The 21457-nt window shown below is 47.4% G+C and overlaps 1 protein-coding gene across 1 annotated transcript in view; it reads right to left on the reverse strand.

Annotated features, from left to right (window-relative positions):
• Window positions 1-1602: 1602 nt before the first annotated feature.
• The window catches only part of AKT3 (AKT serine/threonine kinase 3), a 306791-nt gene continuing 286936 nt past the window's right edge, over window positions 1603-21457 (reverse strand). Inside the window, exons 13-14 of the mRNA XM_039237499.1 lie at window positions 11186-11288; window positions 1603-5193 (exon numbers count right to left, since the gene is read on the reverse strand). Coding sequence (XP_039093430.1) covers window positions 5108-5193; window positions 11186-11288 — 189 coding nt within the window. The 3' untranslated portion in view covers window positions 1603-5107. The remainder of the gene's footprint in view (window positions 5194-11185; window positions 11289-21457) is intronic.

Genomic DNA, 21457 nt, shown 5'->3' on the forward strand with positions numbered 1-21457 from the left:
CCTGAATTGAAGCGTTTCCTTTTTACCTTGTAGTGATGAACGAAACACACCAAAAAGGCACATATTTTAACTAGGCCAAAGGTTGGTTATTAAGGACCAGACTTTCTTCCCGTCACTGGCGTTTCTCTCCCTCTTCGCGAGCTAGACACCGTCCCTCCACTTCTTGCGCTCCAATCAACGTCCCGTCCGGCTCCGTCATTTACCGTCCTGCTACCTCGCACACAGTCAGGAGACCCCAGAAAGCACTGCTCACCTGTCCGCCCACCGCCAGCAACAAAACCAGACCAGAAAGCCTCTTGGGCCTGGCGGTGTCGGGTTTCTTCTACAATGTGCGGTGTTTGAGAGGAGCCTGAACACGTGCTCCGTGAGAGTACAGAACCGACTTGGCGTTCTAGCAGATGTCTGTAAACAGATCACTGTTATAGCTTCGGAGGGTGTTTCTACTGGACACAGTGAGGCCCTCTGTCGCCAGAAAGGAATGAAGATGGGTGCTGAGGATGCTGGGTTGTCTCTGAGGAGGACAACGAGACACCGCGGGCCGCTGGCAGGACAGGGCCCTGACCTCAGGCCGCTCTCCCAGCGGGCGACGCAGCGCCCTCGCCCTCCGCGTGCCTCACCCGTGCCTCTCAGGACGGCCGGGGACCCGGCGCTGGGGGCGGTGGGATGGGACGCACGCAAAGGCCGTCGAAGTGTCTCTCGAGCGCGGACAAGGTTCAAGCCTGAAAGAGCAGAACGTCTATTTGGATCCAGTTTTCGATCTCCTCAGATGTGCTAGACATAAAGGGCGTCACGGAAGGTATGTTAATTGTCCCTAATTCTGTTTCAGGAATACAGTAAATAAATGACACAATATTCTAAAAATAGCACCTTTAAAGAACTGTAAGAGGTCATTTCGTCTTAGCCTCCTGGACCTGTCAGTCCCAGTGGTTCTGAGAGACGAGCAGGACGAATGCCCTCGGATTTGGCTGGGTGACATACACGTGCATGCCTGACTCACTTTGGTCCCAAAGCCGGTCCTCTACTTAGCTCAGTCCCAGGAGCCAAGTGTCTACCATAGTAGGTTTATGAGGTAAAATCGGAAAAAGGCCCCGTCCCAGATGCTTCTCGACAGAGGATGGCGCAGCCGTCCTACCCGCGTGGCAGCCACGGCCGAGGCGAGTCGCCATCGCTCAGAAGGGAAGCGTGCGGGACAGGGCGGGGCGCGCTTCAGGAAGCGGGCACCGATGCCGGCCGCTCCTCGGGGGAGTTCCGGGTCCAGCCCGTCCGCTGTGAAGACCGCCGGGCCCCCACCTAACACATCTCCAGGGAGACCCGGTCCGTCCCTGTCTTCACGCGAGGCCTGCCCGGAGCCCGCGGCGGCGCGCTCGGCCTCTGCCCTGCGTCAGAGTCCGCACGACCGCACCCTTGCCGCGCCACTGCAGTAACAAAATAGTCGTGTGTGTGTGTGTGTGTGTGTGTGTGTTCGGGGCTACAAGAAACTGCCGTATTTTCCTGTCACATCTTACGTAGGGGAGCTTAATACCAGCTGGAGCTATTAAAAATGTTTTTTTTTCCCAGAAAAGATGATTTTCTGAGATTACAGAACCACGTCCAACAACAATAAACAGAGAAGTAGCAGATTGACATAGTGCTTTATTTAAGCTGTCTGTACGAAGGAAAATAATGTGCATCCCTATCATATACGTGTAAAAATACTAAGGATGTACAGTGTACAAAAACAGTTTCTTGTAGTTATTTCACATCCTTGTGGGTCATATACTTAAGGAAATGAACAGTTTTAGTATGACCAACAGTAAGAGTAATACAGTTTCTTGGGTTCATAGTTGCGTCTGCTTAAAATCCTTAACCAGAGGACTAGATCTTGCGAGGATCTAATGAAAGAACTAGCAAGGTCAAGAAATGTCACAAACTATAAAGCTACAGGGAGGTAATTCGATTACCAATTTAGAGGTTTTCTTTTTTATTTAAATAAATACTTTACATTTCATGCTTGCCTGTAATGCACTACCAGGAGCAAGATAAGGAGATTCTACTGTGGACAGTACAAACAGTAGCAGCAAAGTGTGTGCGCTGAGGTGAACCGCAGGGGCCCTGCAGGTAGTGCGGGAGGCCCTCGCCTTTGCGCTCTAGGGGAAGCAAGGGGCCCCTGCAAGAACAGTCAGCTCTGAGAAGCCGGGAATCAGGTACGGGAACGTGGAAAATACTGGAATGATGCTACGGAGTTAGTGGAGAAAGCAAAGCTGTGCGCAACCTGCCAGGAATCCGAGCAGAAAATGCCAACCTCCTCCCAGGTGGCTGCGTTCACACAGGAGGGCAGACTTCACCGGAGTCAGTGCGGGGTGGAGTCCACAAGGTCTGAACCGAGTTCTGACAGAACGGTCCCGGGCTTCGGGCCTTGCCATCTGGCCGCAGCCCACGCCGCAGCCACGGGCAGCCTCGAGGGCAGGTGCAGAAATCTCCCTCTACACACACATCTGCTTTCCTGTCGCTGCTCGGAGCCAGCTGACAGAGACCTGGGAGTGAGAGCGGGGGAGGGGGAGGGGCGAGTCTGGAAATGGGAGCCAAGGAATCCCCGCGGTGCCCCTGACGGATGTGGAGGCCGAGAGTGACTGGGAGGCTTGGCCGGCCCGGGGCACCATCCACGCGTCTTTAACCTTTAGGAAGTGTCCCCGGCCAGGGTCATGGAAATCACCTTAAGGTTCGGAGGTGGGGGTGGGGGGGGGGGGGGGTAGCTATCGAAGTGCTTAGCGTACGGGCCCCCCCCTTCTCGAAAGGGACGGACGCTCGGCGAGAACATCATCCGGCGTCTCTGCCTCTCGCGGTTCCTCTTGTGTAACGGAAGCGACGCAGCCAACGGGACATGCCTCCCGGGCCACTTTCTAGTCAGGGTGCGACATCCGACAGAATTCCAAGGGAAGGAGAAAACCAAAAAAGTGAAGCTACATGTGTCAGAAAGAGTGAACTACCACTTCCTGTAACGTCCTACTCGATGCTGAGGATGAACTCCACTCAGGTAGAAGTATGAAAAATTAGGATAAAACCTATGTCTGAATGCGTCTTAGCTGCCTTAGTAAAATGCCCGTTAAGCCCTCAGCGCCAGCGGCCCGCCCACCGCCAGCAGTGGCGGCTCCTGTACAGACCACGCCTCCACGTCACGAGGCTAAGACACCTGCGTACGAATAGGATTCATCCCTCTCAGAAAGTCACTTGCTCTTGCGCACAACGCATCTCGACAGCGACGGCACGTCACGCCGCGGTCTCCCACGGGGAGCTGTCAGGTCACGTGACCGACTGACCCACCCCCACCCCCCACTCCCCACGGTCGCTCGGTGGGGCCGGCCGGCCGCCAGCTTCCGCAACAGGGCCCCCAGTCCCTGGACTTCATAGGCTGCTTTGGAAAATGTCAGCTCCTAGCACCAAAGGGTTTAATCTGAAGATCATCATTAATGAAGGACAAAGATGAGGTTTGCATACACGTCCCCTCTCAGTGAGAAATGTTAGAGCTGGGGGACATGAGTATATACAGAAAAAGAAAAGTTGGAGGTGTTCTTTTTGTGTGTTGTTTTGTGTTTTCCCTGATGGCTTAATTCAGTGATAAATGTACCATGAGCAGAATAAACACACCAGGTTCTCACCCCTTACTGCCTACTTTGTAAATAACTCGAGCTGTGTTCGTTTTGCCAAGTCAAGTTCCTTTCTCACGGTCACGGGGGGGGGGCGGGGCTGGGTTTCCTCCCCGGCGGTACGTCACTAGGCGTCAGAGCCTGTCCATCCTTGAAGGAGCAACACCGACATCCTTCCGTCTCATTAACCCCTCGGCTTAGAGAGCCGGGGCTTTTCTCTCACTTTCGGCACCCAGGGGTTAAACGACAGCATCTCTTCTCCCAAAGCCAAACTCTAAGCAAGACGAGACGTACAATTTCAGAGCCTCATCCGATTTTGTCAGACAGGAGAGAAAGTGCATGCCTCTCATCGGCGTGGACATCCTTGCACACGGGTCAAAATGAACTGCAGTGAGTCTATTTCGTGTAAGTCGGCGCTGCATTTGCTAACATGACACAGTTTTCTTCACTAAGAAATAAATACTACTGCAATATAAACAAAATCATAAAAGGACATTCAAAGTTTTAACATCCGAGAAAAAGCTAATTCACGTAGAACTCAAAATAAAAACTTAAAACAAGTAAGGCAAACACCTGTTTACCTCGGTGTACAGATTTTGGTGAGAAGCAGGGTCATTATACCTGTCTACATTCTTCAGCCATCAGAGGTGATAAATATCAAGAAGGGAAAGAGGCTTCCAAGCACAGGGAACAAAATTAAAGAAAGAAAAAAAAGCTCTGGTGCAAATGGTTTCATAGCCCCGATGGGTGACCTGCCTCTGCCATGCACAGGCTTCCTTCCCCAGAAGGACAGTGTTCGTCTGCCGACGGCCGCCCATGAGGCGTGGACGTCCGGGTGGAGCGGCCGGCTTCTCGGCAGCATCCCGCAGGGATTGTGTGTGTGTCTATCGAGCTAGCTCAACGGCTGGTCAGGCCTTCTCTCAGAGGCTTCCCTACGGACTCCAGCCAGGTCTGCGTGCCAGTTCCCCACTCTGTGCACTGAGCTGAGAGGCTCTCCTACAATCCCGCGTATGCACATCACCGCCCTGCCGCAATTGCTTATTCTCAATTATACGCTAAATCTTCTTAGTCTAATTAGTTTTTGATTTATCTTCTAGAAAGTTAAAAAATGTACCTAGAATCAGTGTATCTCATTTAGCCTTCACTGTTAAGGAAAAACAAAAACCAAAGGATCAAAAGATGACAACTGTGCACAAATGAACAATGGCGGGCTCGTGACTTCCAAAGATTGTAAAATTACCTCTTAAAGTTGCTTATAGAACAGTAAGACAGTAGCAGCAGCAGCATGAGACCGTAGACGGAGATACAATTTCATGCAAAAACAAACAGGTGTGTTTGCGTACAGGTGTGTTCTCGTGGGGGTGCGTGTGGGCTGGGGTGTCCGGAGGCGCTCCTGCTTTTTAAGAGCTACGACTGGTGTGGTGTCCAGGAATCATCTTGAGGAAGAAAATCTAGGATGACCGTGAAGGAGCAGAATGAGGACCTTATTCCCGGCCGCTGGCAGAGTAGGAGAACTGAGGGAAGTGTGGCCGCCTCTCGCTGTCCACGCCGTCCATGCCGTCTTCGTCATCTGTGGGCAGAAAGTGGCCACTTAGACTTACGGTTACCTTCTGCAGTGCCAGCTCTTGTCTAGTTAGTTCGAACTTCTAGCGTCATGAAGGTTAACAGAGGCAACAAGCTCCTGGAAACTTGGGTTTATCAGCAAAACACAGACTAATTACACGTAATCCCCAAACAATCTCACTTTCAAACACACGATCCACGAAGTAACACTGTCAAATCATCTCCTTCAAGACATGACCATCTTAAGACTTGATACGCTGTGAAAAAAATACTATCGAAGACAAGATTTTTTTTTAAATAGGAAGGAACAAACGAGTTTCTGTAACCTTCAATTTCAAGAAACCGCACACGTCACATTTAGAGGGGTCAACCCTGAGGCACTGTGTTTGTCTAGAATCCACTACCAATTGCCTTCAAATGCACGTATTTTTTTTCATGGTGCTTTAGGTGTGACTGCAAAATAAAGCTTCATATAGGCCCTCGATTTTACAGTACTTACACTGTTTACTCTACATCCTCTATCTGTCATTAGTCACTGTTCCCAATTTCCCTGAAATGCAACTATAAACCAGAGTAAAGAGAGGGTAAGATGTCAGCACCCAAACACTAGCTCCCCGGGAAGCCACAGCAGGAAGACACCTGAAGGCATGGAAGGAAGCTGTCTTCCTCTTCCCTGCCTTCCCGTGTCTGAAGGGTCTCCGGCGGTCACTGAGCCCCTCTCACAACTGTTCTGGAGACTCACATCCCACCCAGCAGGTGGAACAAGTGTTCAGTCATCCTGGTCCACACCACCCCCTGTGCACCGGCTCTGGGCCAACTCTGGCCGCCCTCGGGGCTCCCTGTCGGTAGGGGGAGCCCACAAAGACCCTCCTGCTATCCCCTCTGCCCCCCGTATGCGGGGTCAGATGCTGTCCCACAGTGAGAAGCCTGGAGGAGGCTTTCAAACACCCTTCTTTGAAGCAACCTTCTTTTGTTTCACTTCCTCAAATACGTACAGGGAGTACATTGCCAATTCCTTAAATTTTCCAGCCTCTCCAAGAGCATGGATGTCACGTCATAGCAGAAATCACACCCTGTCACATGAGGGTGACTCTGTGCTCCTCGATGACATACATTGCTCTGGAGAGCAAACGTTTCTGCTCTTTCCTCACTGTGCTTCTTTTCAATATTCTATTCTGAATACAGAAGATTCTAGAAAGGAATCAAGTTGCTAACCAAAAATTTGTGGCCTTGAATGTACCAGAAAATATCAGTGGATTGGGAATCAGTCCATGGAAAAGACTGGTGGCTTTCTGCTCCTTGTAGACCACTGACCTCCATGGGCTTCCCTCCTGCTGCTAACAGGCCTATCATCAGCATTTCTAGAAAGCCCTGTGATCTGGGGGAAATTTCTGCCTTATTACCAAATATTCATTAGGTACCAAGCCAATCAAACCACACGCATCATTCAGATGATGTTTTTAGCTGCACAGGAGGTGGGAGTCGCTGGGGATGGCCTATCTGCTGTTGAGTCACAAAGTAGAAAAACTCTGTAGAAAAGGCAGCTGAAAGCTTAATGTTCAGACTCTGACAAGTGCCAATCACATTTCAAGGCAACAGTCTTCCCCACCAAAAGCTTTGTTGGCTGTGTGTGTTTCTGCACTGTGAATGTGCAGGTCGGCTGGACTGCCCGTGCGGGAGGCTGGGCAGAGAGGGCCCGGAGCTGCTCTGGCCCCTGGGTGGTCCGCCAGCCCCCACACCACACGGGAGGGCCCGGGCTTCCTTCCTGAGGAGGGGCATTTACTGCTCTAGGCTGCATGTCAGCTGAGAATTGAGAGTCTTCATTCTGTCACTTGAGTTTTAAGTTAATCACATTTCTGAACACTAAGAAAGCTCCGTCTCACCGATAAGCAGGCCAGGGCCCCATACCTTGAGATTCTCCAAAGCTGATGAGCCCATCCCCTCACAGCACCTGCCTCCTGGGCCAGTATCTGATCCTGCCCTGGAGGAGGTGCTCGGCCCTCGGATCCGCACAGGTGGGGGGCTGTGGAGGGAGGGGTTGGTGGCCTGCCAACAACAACACACCACCCACGAATGGGTTCCTCTCTGAAAGCTGGGTCCCAGGGAACCATGCTGACCACGCACAGGACCCACGTGAAAAACACAAGACACATCTGGAACAAGGAGGCAGAGGTCAACGCCATTCCGCATCAGAAGGAATGCCCAGTCTAAGGAGCAGCCCGCTGCCCAATTTTCTTAGAGAGTTTAACACATATAATTATATAGCATTTCAAGCTACTAGATCTCAAAGAAATCCTCTTTTCCTTTAAGAGGAAGGCAGAGAGCCATTCACGGGTAGAATGCAGGACCACACATTCCCAAATCTGTTCAATGGATTAACTCCGGCAAGAACAATCTGCCATGACCGCAGATGTTTGTGGGGAAGGAACACCTTGTTTAACTGCTGATCTGTCCTGAAAAGTAACTCTGCTCTGCTTCATAAAAGCAAGGTGGCAAGTGGGAAGACGACCGTCACGTGTCATGGAGGCTTTGGGACAGAACCTCCACACCTTGGCAGCTGGACGGCTGTGGCCATCCCTCCCCAGCACCACCACTCAGAGCTGCAGGGAGGACAGGTCAGGTGGAGTGTACTCACAGCTCAGGGCTTCACCAATCTCCTCTGATCGGCCTCACAAGGGAATGTGGGATACATCCAGGGGCCCTCCCTCCACCAGGCGGGCCCCCCCCTCCCCCCACCGGTCCCCTCTCTGGCCTCAGCTGGCCCCTACTCCCTCTGCAGAGTAGGGAAATCAGATCGACACCAGGTCAGGTAGGACGCTGCTGGGGCCCACCTGGGAAGCGACTACAGTCGCAGGCCTCCTGCTGGCCCCGGTCTCACACTAGAAACACACTTCATATCCTTTCACACAGTGAAATGCTAGGCAGACACAGCGCTCCCCACGTCTAAAATGACACGGATGCTGCTGGTGACAAAACCCTCTGGCAAGACACTGCGTGCTGCTGACCGAGAAGCTGAGACACCAGGTTCAGATTACATTCTACAAACGGTGCTGGGTCCTCCTCATCTTCTAAATTCTAGACATCAAGCCACAGAGGGTGTGTTAACAACACCCTCTCAGCACAACCAGTGCCATGTGAGTCTGGAGCGTGGGGTGAGGCAGGCCCGGTGAATCCTGGAGACATGTGGGTCCCGACCTGGCCAGGGCCAGGAGCCAGGGCCAGCGGTGAGTGAGAAACCAGGCTGTTCTGCTCGGGGTTATTGCATTCTAGGTGGACATACAGACAGTACACAAAGGGATAAACACATTAACCAGGAGACTCTCAGCAAACTGTCAACGTGCAGAATCAAGGGCAGAGGAGATGGTGTCCAACGCGCGGCACCGTTCTTTAGATGGGAGGCTAAAGGAGGCTCTCGCGTGAAGCGGCCTGTAAGGTGAGAGGTGAGAACGAGTAAGAGCTATTCATGCACATGCCGAGGAAAGAGCATCACAGGCAGGCCAGCAGTTGACACACCAGTCCCGAGGCTGGGGGAGGCTGGGGGGAGCAGACAGGGCTATGGAAGCCAGTGCGAACAGCTGGATGCAGAGTGCAGGTTTCAGGAGCTGCTGGAGAGTGTGGGCAGGGGCAGGATGTGGTCTGATCACAGGTGAGGCCACATCCAAATGAGGAGACTCGCTAATGCTCTGTGGTGGAGAGCGCTCATGGGCCCACCCGACACTGCATGGGTGGTGCTGCCCTCCATTTCTGACGAGTGGATGGCCACGGTCCACTCCGGGGCCAGCGGGATCGGTGCCACAGCCTGTGTCTACCGTTCTGCTCACACAAGCCCTGGGCTACCGGCCCACAACTCCATAGGGCGTCCAACATGGTCTTCAACTCTTAACAATTCTAAGATCAAGGAAGCCCATCGTCCCACTGGGGCTATACCTGGAGTAGCACGTCAACAGATTAATCTTCTACAACTCGGTCTGGGCCCTGGCGAGGCCGCTGGCACTGACTGAGGGACCTGGGAAGCCCAATTTCTCTCTGGGTTTCAACTTCCTCCCTCATAAAATGAAAGTTGAGAGGTTCTTAACTTCCAGCAAGTCTTAAGAAAGAAATGCACCCTTATGTGTATCATTCATAATTACATTTCATTTCAGGGTGTGTTCACGGCCCCTCGTTGTCAGGTCTCGGGCCCCAGGCTGGAAACCCCAGACGTTCAGGTGGCCATGGGCCAGCTGGAACAACACGGCACCTCAACCTTCCCTGTTGCAGACGCTCACTGAAAACCAGCACCTCCGCTACCCTGTCCTCCACAAAGGAAAGAGGGGGGAAGAAAAGTGGGAAGGGATAGAAAGGGAAGAGAAGGAGAGAAAACTACCACAATGGGACTGTGAACCAAGGATGTGTGGCCTGAAGAAATCTTCTGGTTTTTCACGCCTGCCCCTCAAACTCAATTTTATCCTCGTTGCTGAACTAATAATGACAGACACACAGTTGTCAGCATGAGAATGTCTGGAAGTTATATTTGGTAACTTTCCTTTCTTTAAAGCCCATCCGTTTGGGATATTTATTGAAGGGCGTGCACATAGTAGTGTCTGTGGAATGAGCTTAAGTGGTACGTGAATGTATAGTTTTAACAGACATGTAATTCACTTTATATGTATCAAGAAAATTACTAGCAAACTAAATTATGTCTCCACAGATATTAGTGCTTAAGACAAAGCTACACAAAAACAGGGTGATTCCATTTAGAGTGAATTCAGAACTATTAAGAATGCAAGAAACCAAAATTAGAATAATTCTGAGGGTGGTCTGGGAGTGAGCAGTCGGGGATGCACGGGAGGGTCTACTTAAGAATCCTCTCAGCAGCTGGGGCGCCTGGGTGGCTTAGTCGGTTAAGCGTCCGACTTTCGCTTAGGTCATGATCTCGCGGTTCGTGGGTTCGAGCCCCGCGTCGGGCTCTGTGCTGACTGCCAGCTCAGAGCCTGGAGCCGGTTTCAGTCTGTGACTCCCTCTCTCTCTGACCCTCCCCTGCTCACGCTGTCTCTCTCTCTCCTAGAAATAGAAAATAAAACATTAAAAAAATTAAAAAAAAAAAAGAAATAGAAGGCAGCTTCCCCAACCTGATAAAGAGCATCTGTGAAAAATCTACAGCTAATAGTGGTGAAATCATTTTTGCAGACCTTAATTAACTCTTAGNAGTCTGTGACTCCCTCTCTCTCTGACCCTCCCCTGCTCATGCTGTCTCTCTCTCTCTCTCCTAGAAATAAATAAAAAAAAAAACATAAAAAAAAAAAAGAATCCTCTCAGCTGATGGCGAGAGTGCATTAGAACAGTAAGGAAGGGCTAAGTTGTCTTCAATTTAGTCTGATTCTCAGACTGCAATTTTTCTTTATATAATTTTTCCAGCTCCCCAAAAACATTTTTCTCAGCTACCTGTCTTTGGTATTTCCACTTGGGAACTCCATGTTCTTTTACCATTAAGAGAAAGAATGCACTCAAGCACGGGAGGGACAGAGAGAGAGAGAGAAGGAATGCCCAATGGGCTCCTCCCTGTCAGTATAAATCCCGATGCAGGGCTCGAACTCAGGATCTGTGAGATCATGACCTGAGCTAAAATCGAGTCAGAGCTCAACCGACTGAGCCACCCAGGTGCCCAAGGAACTCCACATTCTTAGGTGGAATGGAGTAGGTCACTGTGGAATTTGATCTCGAAAATATTCGATAAAAAAATATCAGGGGCACCTGAGTGGCTCAACTGGTTGAACGTCCGACTCCAGCTCAGGTTATGATCTCACAGCTCATGAGTTTGAGCCCTGCGCTGGGCTCTGTGCTGACAGCTCAGAGCCTGGAGCCTACTTCATATTCTGTTCCTTCCTCCTCTTCTCTTTGCCCCTTTCCCACTCATACTCTTTTCTCTCTCAAAATAAATAAAACATTAAAAAAATTTTTTTAAGTGGCTGTTTCCTTCAATTATGTGTGAACGGTTTCAATTGTCCATTAGATTTACTTACATTTTTCAGGTGGTGTTATTGTAATAGTCTGAGCTGTAAATTCTTCATCAAAATATCTGGTATCTGTCTCAGATGTTACTTGAGGCTTAAAAGGAGGTACAAGCTGCAAGAAGGAGGAATGAGAGTCCTGTTAACAGACTGCAGTTTAGGAAACTTCATCTCTAGGATAAAATTCAGGAGCAATAATTAAGTGAACAACAGTGCCAGAGCAGCCACACTGTCGAGTCTGTGTGTGGGAGACGCGGCGCTTGGCTTCCCGGTCAACAGTCGGAGCACGGGACGGGAGGGACTTGGTTGTTCTGTACAGAATTTGAGGAATTATGTGAAAGAGAACAAATGAACACTGAAGAATAGGGAAGAAAGAGAAGGCTAAAACGCCCTGGTTTTTCCTCCAAGGACAGCCGTGCAACAAACCAGACGGATGTAAAACCCTGGTAACAAAGCACAGGCTCTGCCCCGTGCAGCGAAAGCACCACTGAACCATTCTTCCCTGGCGCCTGGCCCACCAGGTTGTATTATGAGGAGCACCACCTACCGATAGTCATTCCAGGTCCCGGGGCGCTGCCCCCGTACTTGGCACAGAACCACACTGCTTACCTCAGAAGGCCGTTAATGCCTGCCCCTGCCCTGGGACGGGGGTCTTGACGCAAACGTTTCATCCCTGGGTTGCATCAGATCCTCATCGGGGACTGTGACCCAAGAGAGAGTTGGAGGGACCACTCTAGGAAGGGACAGGCTGCATCCCTCCGCCTCAGACCTGCCGTGGGCGTGGCGCTGTGGAAGCCTGGGGCTGTTGAAGGGCACAGAAGCCCGAGCCTCTGTGACCCCCACCAGCCGGGGTGCGACTCCTGCTCATCAGGGCTCTGGCCTTACTGGAGGGTCTGCTGCTTTCTTGTTCACACAGGGAGCCCCAACCCAGGGCCTGGAGTCAGAGTACATGCTCTCATTAGTGCCATTCAGAGCACGAGATGCTGCTTTCACTGTTTTTATTTTTATTTCTTTAAAGTTTATTTTTGTTTTGTTGGAGAGACACACACACACACACACACACACACACACACACACACACACACACAGTATGAGTGGGGGAGGGGCAGAGAGAGAGAGTCCAAAGCAGGCTCCGGATGACCAGCACAGAGCCGGACGCCGGGCTCAAAGATCATGATCTCAAGAGCCTCGAGATCATGATCTGAGCCAAAGTCAGATGCTTAACCGACTGAGCCATCCAGGTGCCCCAGGAGATGCTGCTTTTATAATAAAATTCCTGTGTGGACAGAAAAACGGAAAATAGAGTGACAGAAATCAGCATGTTTTATACAAATTTTACGAAACACACAACTGGCTTTAGCTCAATGCATTTTCCCATTCTTACTGTCATCAAATTTATGTTAAATAGACAAAAAGTTTTAAATTATTCTCTAGACAGACTTATGGTTTAAAACACCAGGGTCCTGCGCAGAATTAAAAGCACATGCTCAGAATGAAGGGCCACACCTCAGTTTGTGGCACATGTAACAGAGATTTTCAATCTTTTTCCTTCTTAGCATGCTTTCCCTTGCACCCAGTACACAGCCATCTCAAAGTTGATTATTAGCAAGCACTCTTTGGGGGATGGACCTAATTCAGGTTCCACTTGCCACTGGCAGTGGCTTCGGAAGAACAGCTTGGCTCTCCTCCCACAGCCCTGACCTCACCTGGGCCAAGCTCCTGTCGCGTGCGCCCTGCTCTGTGACGCTGCTTAGGCCACGAGCATTTGCTCCACTGATGGAAATCTTCCTGCTTCCCCTCAGACACCAGACACAAGGGTGTTCTTACACATACACAGGAACAGCAAGGTGATCGGGACCAGAGAACTTGCGGTTTTCCTCTTTGAAGAAGGAGGGGTCACTACCTCTACCTGCAGGAAACCGGAGCCTGGGGCTCTGGCTGAGTCACCATTTTACAAATGTTCAAAAAATGGTTCTGCATCCTTCCAACCAAAAATTCACCACAAGACTTTCTTCTCGACAGAGGTGGGCTTCTGGGCATGTGCAGCTGGCTCTGCTGACCTCTGCCCACCCTTCCCAGCGGCCTCCTCTGAGGGCAGTGTGACCCTGCACACACGCAAAAAAGACTTACATTTGTTTACTGCCACTGCCGTTACACCTTCTCCCAATAAAACAGAAGCTCCGTGAGGGTGGGGACTGACTTACAATAGACTGTACATGTCAAGAGTGTACAACGTGACACGTTCTGACACACGTATACACCCAAGAAACTATCACGGAAATCAAGATGGCGAAACGCTTGTTTTCTCACGAGCCTGTTGTGAGCTGGTTCTCCCTCCTCCGTCCCTGCAGGCAATGACTGACACGCTTTCTGCCATGACTGATTTGTTTGTATTTTCAGGACTTTTATGTAAATGGAATCGCATAGCATGTATCCTTTGTCTCATTTTTTTCAGTTAGCACCATTATTTTGACGTCCATCCATGTCACTTCATGTGTCAACAGCTCCTCCACTGCATGGCTAGGTGACAGTCCATCGTACAGGTGTACTGCCATCTGTTTATCCAGCACCTGTCAATGGACATCTGGGTTGCTTCCAGTTTAGGGCTCTTACAAATAAAGCTGCTAGGGCTCTTGAGGTCCAAGTCTTTGTACAGAGATGAGATTTCGTTCATTTTGGACAAATACCAAAGAGTGGAATGGCTGGGTTACATGCTAGATGTACATTTAACTGTTTAAAAAACTGCCAAACTGTTTTCCCAAAGCAGTTGCTTCATGCTCTGTTACTACCACCAGTGGATCAAAATTCCAGTTGCTCTATGTTCTTGCCAGTACTGGTTTGGTTGGTCTTCGAGTGTGTGGTATTTCACTATCATTTTAATAGATTTATTTCCCTAATGAGTAATACTATTTTTCATGAATTTATAACTTCTTTGGTAAAGTGTCTAATATTTTCCCCGCTCCCCCTTTTTGTCACAAAGTGTAGAATTTTTTACATAATCTGTGTGTGGGGTTTTTTTTTTTTTTTTTTTTGGTATGTGTCTTTAATCAGATTTGTGACTTGCAAATATTCTTCCAGTCTGTGACTTTTCCTTTCATTCTCTTAACAGTGCTTCCTGAAGAACACACATTCTTAATGATGCTACTGTCTGATTTATCCATTTTTGTGGATCATACACTACTCTCATCTACGAAGTCTCTGTGTAACCTAACACCACAAAGTTTTCTCCTTTTTTCACCACAAAGTCTTCTTCTAGAAGGCTCTACCTTTAGGACTATGATCTGTTTTGAGTTAACTTTGTATATGCTGCAAATTCTTTTTAAAAAAAAATATGTATATGCAATTGTCCCATCAATCACAATCTGCTGGACTGAGCAATCTCTGCACATCTATTCTAGGTCAATTACCCAGATATGTGCAGGTCTAGATTTCTAGGTTCTCTAAGGGCAAATAAAGATGTTATCTGTCCAGAACAAACTTACCTGATTCCTGTATCTTGAAGCTGGGCAATGTAGGCGTTCCAACTTTCTTTTTTGTCAAAGTTGTTCTGGCTATTTTAAGTCCTTGGCATTCCCGATGAATTTTAGAATCAAGCTAAGAATTTCTACAAAATAGCCTGCTAGCATCTTGATCAGGATTGTGTTGAAATGATGTATCAATTTTGAGAGAACTATCATCTTGAAAATACTAGGTCTTCTAAATCATGGACACATTAGAGGTCTCCCCTGCTTTAGGCTGTCTTTAATTTCCTTACAATATTTATTAGTTTTTAGTACGAAGAGCTTTCACATCTTTGTCAGAAGTATCCTTAAGTATTTGACAATTCTGTTGCTGTTGTGATATTAATTTCCATTTCAGACTGTTGCTGTATATGTTTAGTTGTTTTTGTATTGTACAATCTTTTGTAGATTTACCTCATATCAAACAACTAATGGGTTAAACTTTAGTAGTTTTTTTGTAGATTCCATCTGGGGTTCTATATAGGTAATCGTGTGTTTTTTACTTCTTTTCCTGCTCTGGCCAGAAGCTGCAGTACAGTGTTGAACACAGTGAACATCTTCACCTCGTGAAACCACTCAGTCTTTCCCCAATAGGATATTAGTGATAAGTTTTCCTTAGATGTCCTTTATCAGGGCAGGGGAGCTTCCAGTTCCTGGTTTACTGGGAGCATTTTTGTTGGCTTGTTTGCTTTTTGTTTAAATTAGATGGATGTTGCATTTCCTTGAATGCTTTTTTTTTTCTTGCATCCAGTGAGATAACCATGCTATTTCTTAGTTACTGTTAATATGGTAAATTCTAGTAATTGGTTTTAATTACACCAACTTTGTATTTCTAGAACAGATCCCACTTGGTGATGATGTGCTATCCGTGTATGTATTGCTGGATTTGATTTGCTAAAATTTTGCTAAGTATTTTTACATATAATTTTATTAGGAAACTGTTCTATAGTATTTTTTGTATTACCTCTACCCACCATTGTTTTCAGGTTAAGGTAGACTCCTAGAATGAACTGGGAAATACTGCCTTATCTTCAATTCTCTGGAACAATTTGTATGGAATTGATACTATTCTTTATGTAAATGTTTGGGAGAATTTACTGGTGAAACCATATGGGTTGGGAGCCTTTTTTATGGGAAGAATTTTAACTACAAACAGAATTTCTTTAACACATATAAGGCTATGCACGATATTAATTTCTTCTTGGTAATTTGTGTCTTTCAAGGGATTTATCCATTTCAGCAAAACTTGATTTTATGGACATGCAGATTTTCATACTATTTCTTATTATACATTTAATACCCATAAAATCTATAGTGAAGGCACCCCTCTATTCATGATATTCATAACTTGTCTTTCCACTTTGGTTAGAAATTTATCAATTTAGTTAATTTTTGCAAAGAACCACCTTTCCTTTCATTGATTTTATTATTTTTTTGTTTTTTTATTTCACTGACTGCTGCCCCAATCTTTATTTTTTCCTTTCTTCTGCTTACATGGAGTTTAATTTGTTCTTCTTTTTCTAGGGTCTTAAGATGGACGATAAGGTCACTGATCTTTGACCTTTCTTCTTTTCAAATACAGTCCGTCAGTACTACAAATTTCCCTTGAGGTATGACATCAGCTGTATCCCACAGCAAAACAAGCTTTGCTTTCATTTTCAGTCTGTTCAAAATCCCTTCTAATTTCCCTTTTATTTTTTTTGACCCACAGATTACTGAAAATGGTACTGAGTTTCCAAATACTTGAGGACTTTCCACATGTCTGTTTTGATTTGTTTTTATTCTTTTCATGCTTTAAAGTATTTGAATCCTTTAAAATTTATAGTTATTTTGCTCATAGTATGGTATACCATGGCAAATGCCCCATGCGACCTTGAGAAGGATGAATGTTCTTCTGCCGTCAGATGGGGTTCTGTGTCAATCAGAGTAAGTTGGTTGATGGGGCTGCTAAATTCTTTCATAACCTAACACTTTAAAAAAAATTTTTTTTTAATGTTTTACTTATTTCTGAGAGAGAGAGCATGAGCAGGGGAGGGTCAGAGAGAGAGGGTGACACAGAACCTGACACAGGCTCCAGGCTCTGAGCTAGCTGTCAGCACAGAGCCCGACATGGGGCTTGAACCCACAAACCGTGAGATCATGACCTGAGCCGAAGTCAGACACTTAACCAACTGAGCCACCCAGGGGCCCCTTTAACCTAACAATTTTCTCTCTGCTTCTTCTATCAGCTATTTGAAGGTAAGTATTGACATATCGAACCGTAACGTGGATTTACCTATTTCTTCTGTCAGTTCTTTTAGTTTTTATGTATTTTAAGTTTTGTTATTTATGCAAAAATAATTAAGATTCTTACATCCTCTTGATGAACTGATCCCTATATTATTATGAAATAATCCTCCTGATCTCTGGTAATATTACTTGCTTTGAAATCTTCACAGGACTCTAGTGAAGATTAGATATAGCCACTCTAGTTCTTGTAAGTACGTATATTGCTTCCCTTTGATTTGTAATTTACACTTAGATGGGTTTCCTGTAGGCGGCATATAGGTGATTCTTGCTTTATTTCCAATCTGACAATCTCTTTTAACTGTGGTATTTAGATCATTTGCCCTCAGTGCGATTATTGATATGGTAGAGATTACATCTACCATCTTGCTAGTTGTTTCATACTTGTCCCATCTGGGGCTTGGTTTTGCAGTGACGCTACAACCCCAGTTCCGAGAACAGCACTCGCCACTTGGTGGCAGGAGTAAACGAACACACCATTCAATCTTGGGGCTGGAGAGGTCAGAGGGCATGTAGTCTACCCTTGTAGCAACGAGGAGATTCAAGTGCACTTGGTAAAATGACTTGCTGAAGATGATACAGTAACAACCAGAGCAGCAAACCCTCCGTCTCCGGATCCCAAGCTCTCTCTACTGCGGTGCCTGGGAAGACACGGCATGAAAATGCCTTTGCCTTTGATTTCTTTTCTGGATATTAGTCAAAGTCATTCGTGCTGGGAGCATATTTCCTCCCCTCGACTCACACACAGAAGCAGAAGAGAACTCAGTAAAGTACAAATATCCAAACAGGGAAGCAAGAACCCTAATTCTGCATATGGGGAAAGGCGTGAGAGAGAACATGCCAAGAGCCGCTACGGGCCCCAACCGAGGCGCCAGCACACAAATCTGGGGCCGCCCGGCCGCCATGTCCTCAAGCCCCAGAGGGACCTTGACTTTCAACCACTGAACACATTTCAAATATCTAAGTCTTCTGGGCTGAACTGTGCCCCTCCCCCACTTCCATATGTTGGGAGTCCTCACCCCAGTGGCTGTCCTGGGAGAGAGGGCCTTTCAAGAGGTGACTCCATTAGAACAAGGTGTTAGTGTGGGCCTTAGTCCAACCTGACAGGTGTCTTTGTCAGAAGGGGAGATGTGGGCACGCACAGGAAGAGGAAAGACCACGTGAGGATGAACATCCACAAGGCGGCCTATCCACAAGCCACGGAAAGAGGCTTCAGAAGAAAGCAACCAGCTCTGCCAGTCTCCTGGTCTTGGAGGTCTGGCCCCCAGAGCCGCGGGAAAACCAATCTCCATGAAGTCGCCCAGTCTGTGGTACTCTGTCATGACGGCCTTAGCAGAAGGTCACATCCAGTTTCTATTCTGACTTTAAACCAGTATCATCTTAATTCTCCCTCCCCCACACCGGACATAGTTCTCAAAACACTCCTGGGTCAAGTGACACGCTGCAAACTCGAATTTAGGAACGCGCAAGGACCAGCCGAGTCCAGAAGCACTCAGCTCTACATCTCAGCTCCCCACTTGATGGATGGCCGCACGGTCATGAACTGCAAATGTGACCTATTTTCCCAACAGACACAATAAACCTAGGCTATATCTTTCTTTGAAAGTTAGTGCGTTTTCAGGAAACGCAGCTCCGGACGATGTAAACAGGAAGCTTCAGGTCTTTGCTTCCAGTGTCCTGCCAGGGCACCTCCAGGTGCATTTTCTTCTAGCCTGAAGACCACAGAGCAGCGTCGCCGCCTGAAAGTCCTCCCACGCTACCCTCTACCACAGCTGCATGTTACCAAGTCACGCCACCATTTAAAGCACTGTGTTGCTTTTCGGCCTAGGTGAAGAACAGAGAGAAAACATGTCCCTGAACTAAGTCACAGTCCCCATTCCTGGTGTGGCTGGAATGACGGCAGGGAGGACAGACTGCACGGTCCCTGAAGATCAGTGTCCTCTAACCCTCCCAGCAACCACTCAACCGTTACCATCCGTCTTCTGTGTTCTTCCTTCCGTCTCCAGTGTAGGCGCTCTAGAAATACACAGCATGGCTTCAAACTTGCAAGGAAAATGGATACAGTGACTATGGAATGCTAACTGTCATCCTATCTGAATAGGATGGTGGTTATGTCCACCACTCTGATGTGGATCAAAAAAGCCTGAGAACACAGATACTAGCAATAAAAATTGCCACCCCTTTGGGGCAGCTGGAAGGCCCAGCTGGTTGGATGTCTGGCCCTTGGCTTTGGCTGAGGTCATGATCTCATGGTTTGTGGGATCAGGCCCCACACTGGGTTCTGTGCTGACAGCCCGGAGCCTGCTTGGGATTCTCTGTCCCTCACTCTCTGTCCCTGTCCCACTCGTGCATGTGATCTCTCTCTCTCTCAGGAAAAAAAATTTTTTTTTAAAGTCAAGGAGGACAACTTTTTTAAAAACCGCCAACACTACTGAATGCTTAGATTTGTCACAGACATTAATCCAATGTTGTAATTCTATCTCTTTAAAACAATTCAAGGGAGTAACTAAGCTTAGATAGGTTTATTTAATCTCCATTGTCCTGAAACACTGGTTTTATGCTATGTACGTAAATGCGCACATGCTCAGAAGTGGGACTGTGGAAAGAAGATTCATTTCTAACAAAAGTAATAAATCTTCGGCAAACCTTAATTATATTATCTGCTAAGCTTTACAATACCAATGAACACTTCTTGACAGATGACTAGAAACTCAAATAACTATACTTCATTTCCATAAAACCACACGACAGGAATTTATGTCCTACATAATGCTGACCTTGATCCTATAAAAAGAAATGGACCAAGGGACTCAAGGTATATATATCACACTAATATACACGTATTATATCACAAGTTGAGCCCAACAAAGTGACTACATTAGCTATAAGAAAACTTAAATGTTTAATTAATACATCTGTTTTCCCTGTTGGAATTGAGAAGGGCTTTTTCGCACGCAGTATACACGGTCAGCACTGCTTTAAAAGTCATCCCCAGAAATGTGAACTCATACTTTCTGTTCCTTGACAGATTTTTCTCAGTTAAAGAGAGCTTCACAGGGGCCCCTGGGTGGCTCAGTTGATTGAACGTCTGATTCTTGATTTTGGCTCAGGTCACAATCTCGCAGTCCATGAGTTGGAGCCCTGCGCTGGGCTCCATGCGGACAGTGTGGAGCCTGCTTGGGATTCTCTGTCTCCCTCTCTCTGCCCCTCTCCTGCTCTCTCTCAAAAATAAACATTTTATGAAAAATAAATGAATGAAAAGTAAAGAGAGCCTCACAAACGTTCCGCCGGTGGTGCATCTGTGGGCAGGTGGTGCTGCTCACGTGCATCCACAGGTACATTACGTTATTTGAAGACCTCAGTTATACTTGGAGAAGAGCTGCTTATAAAGACAAAAGAACTCTCATGAGTAAAACAGAGGCCTTTCTGAAAGGCAGGGGACCTTTCAGACACAGGCCTGCTGCTGTGGCAGGGACGTCTGGCAAGTGGCATCCATTGCAAACTCAGTATTTCTCCAAGAACCTGCTCAAAGGGCTCAGCGTATCCCTGCTCCTGCTGATGGCACAGGCCCAGCCTCACATCAGCAGTGTGGCAGCCACTAGTCACTAGTTCTTTTTTTTTTTTAAGTTTATTTATTTATTAAATTTTTAAAATGTTTTATTTATTTCTGAGAGAGAAAGAGAGAGAATGAGTGAGTGAATGAGCAGGGGAGGGTCAGAGAAAGAGGGAGGCACAGAATCCTAAGCAGGCTCCAGGCTCTGGGCTAGCTGTCAGCACAGAGCCTGATGTGGGGCTCGAACCCACGAACTGTGAGATCATGAGCTGAGCCGAAGTCGGACACTTAACCAACTGAACCACCCAGGCACCCCTAAGTTTATTTATTTTTGAGAGGGAGGAAGAGAGAGAGAGAGAGAGAGACAGACAGACAGACAGAGAATCCCAAGCACTATGGTCTTATAGCAACTTAAAGATTCAAGCAGGGTCAGTAACCTGCAAGATTTATCAATAGAAATTCTTCAGTCTGCAGAACACAGGAGAAAAATTAGAAAAAAATGAACAGAACTTTAAAGACCAATGGGATGATGTCAACGAGTTGAACGTATGTGTAACTGGAATTACAAAGGGGGAGGAGATAAGAAGATAATATATTTCAAGAAATAACAGTTAAAATTCTTCCACAGTTAGTGAAAGGTAAGAGACTCAGAAAGCTCAGAGAACTCCACGTAGAAATAAATACAAAGGAAACCTCACCTACGGGCATTATAATCTGAAATCCTATCAGTCAGGGTTCAAGCAGAGAAGCAGTAATGTGTGTGTGCATGTGTGTGCGTGTGTGTGTCCATGGGACACAGAGACTGACGGAGAAAGAGGAGGAAGAAGAGGGAGAAAGAGAAGGGAGGAGGATGGGACAGAGGGAGGGAGGAGCATGGGATGAGGGGTATCTACACTCACTCAAAACAGGGAGGGGGCTGGCCATGCAGTCCCTGTAAGGTTGCTG

This window comes from Hyaena hyaena, unplaced genomic scaffold (assembly GCF_003009895.1).
Source record: "Hyaena hyaena isolate Hyena2069 unplaced genomic scaffold, ASM300989v1 scaffold_127, whole genome shotgun sequence".
In the NCBI taxonomy this organism is placed as follows: Eukaryota; Metazoa; Chordata; class Mammalia; order Carnivora; family Hyaenidae; genus Hyaena; species Hyaena hyaena.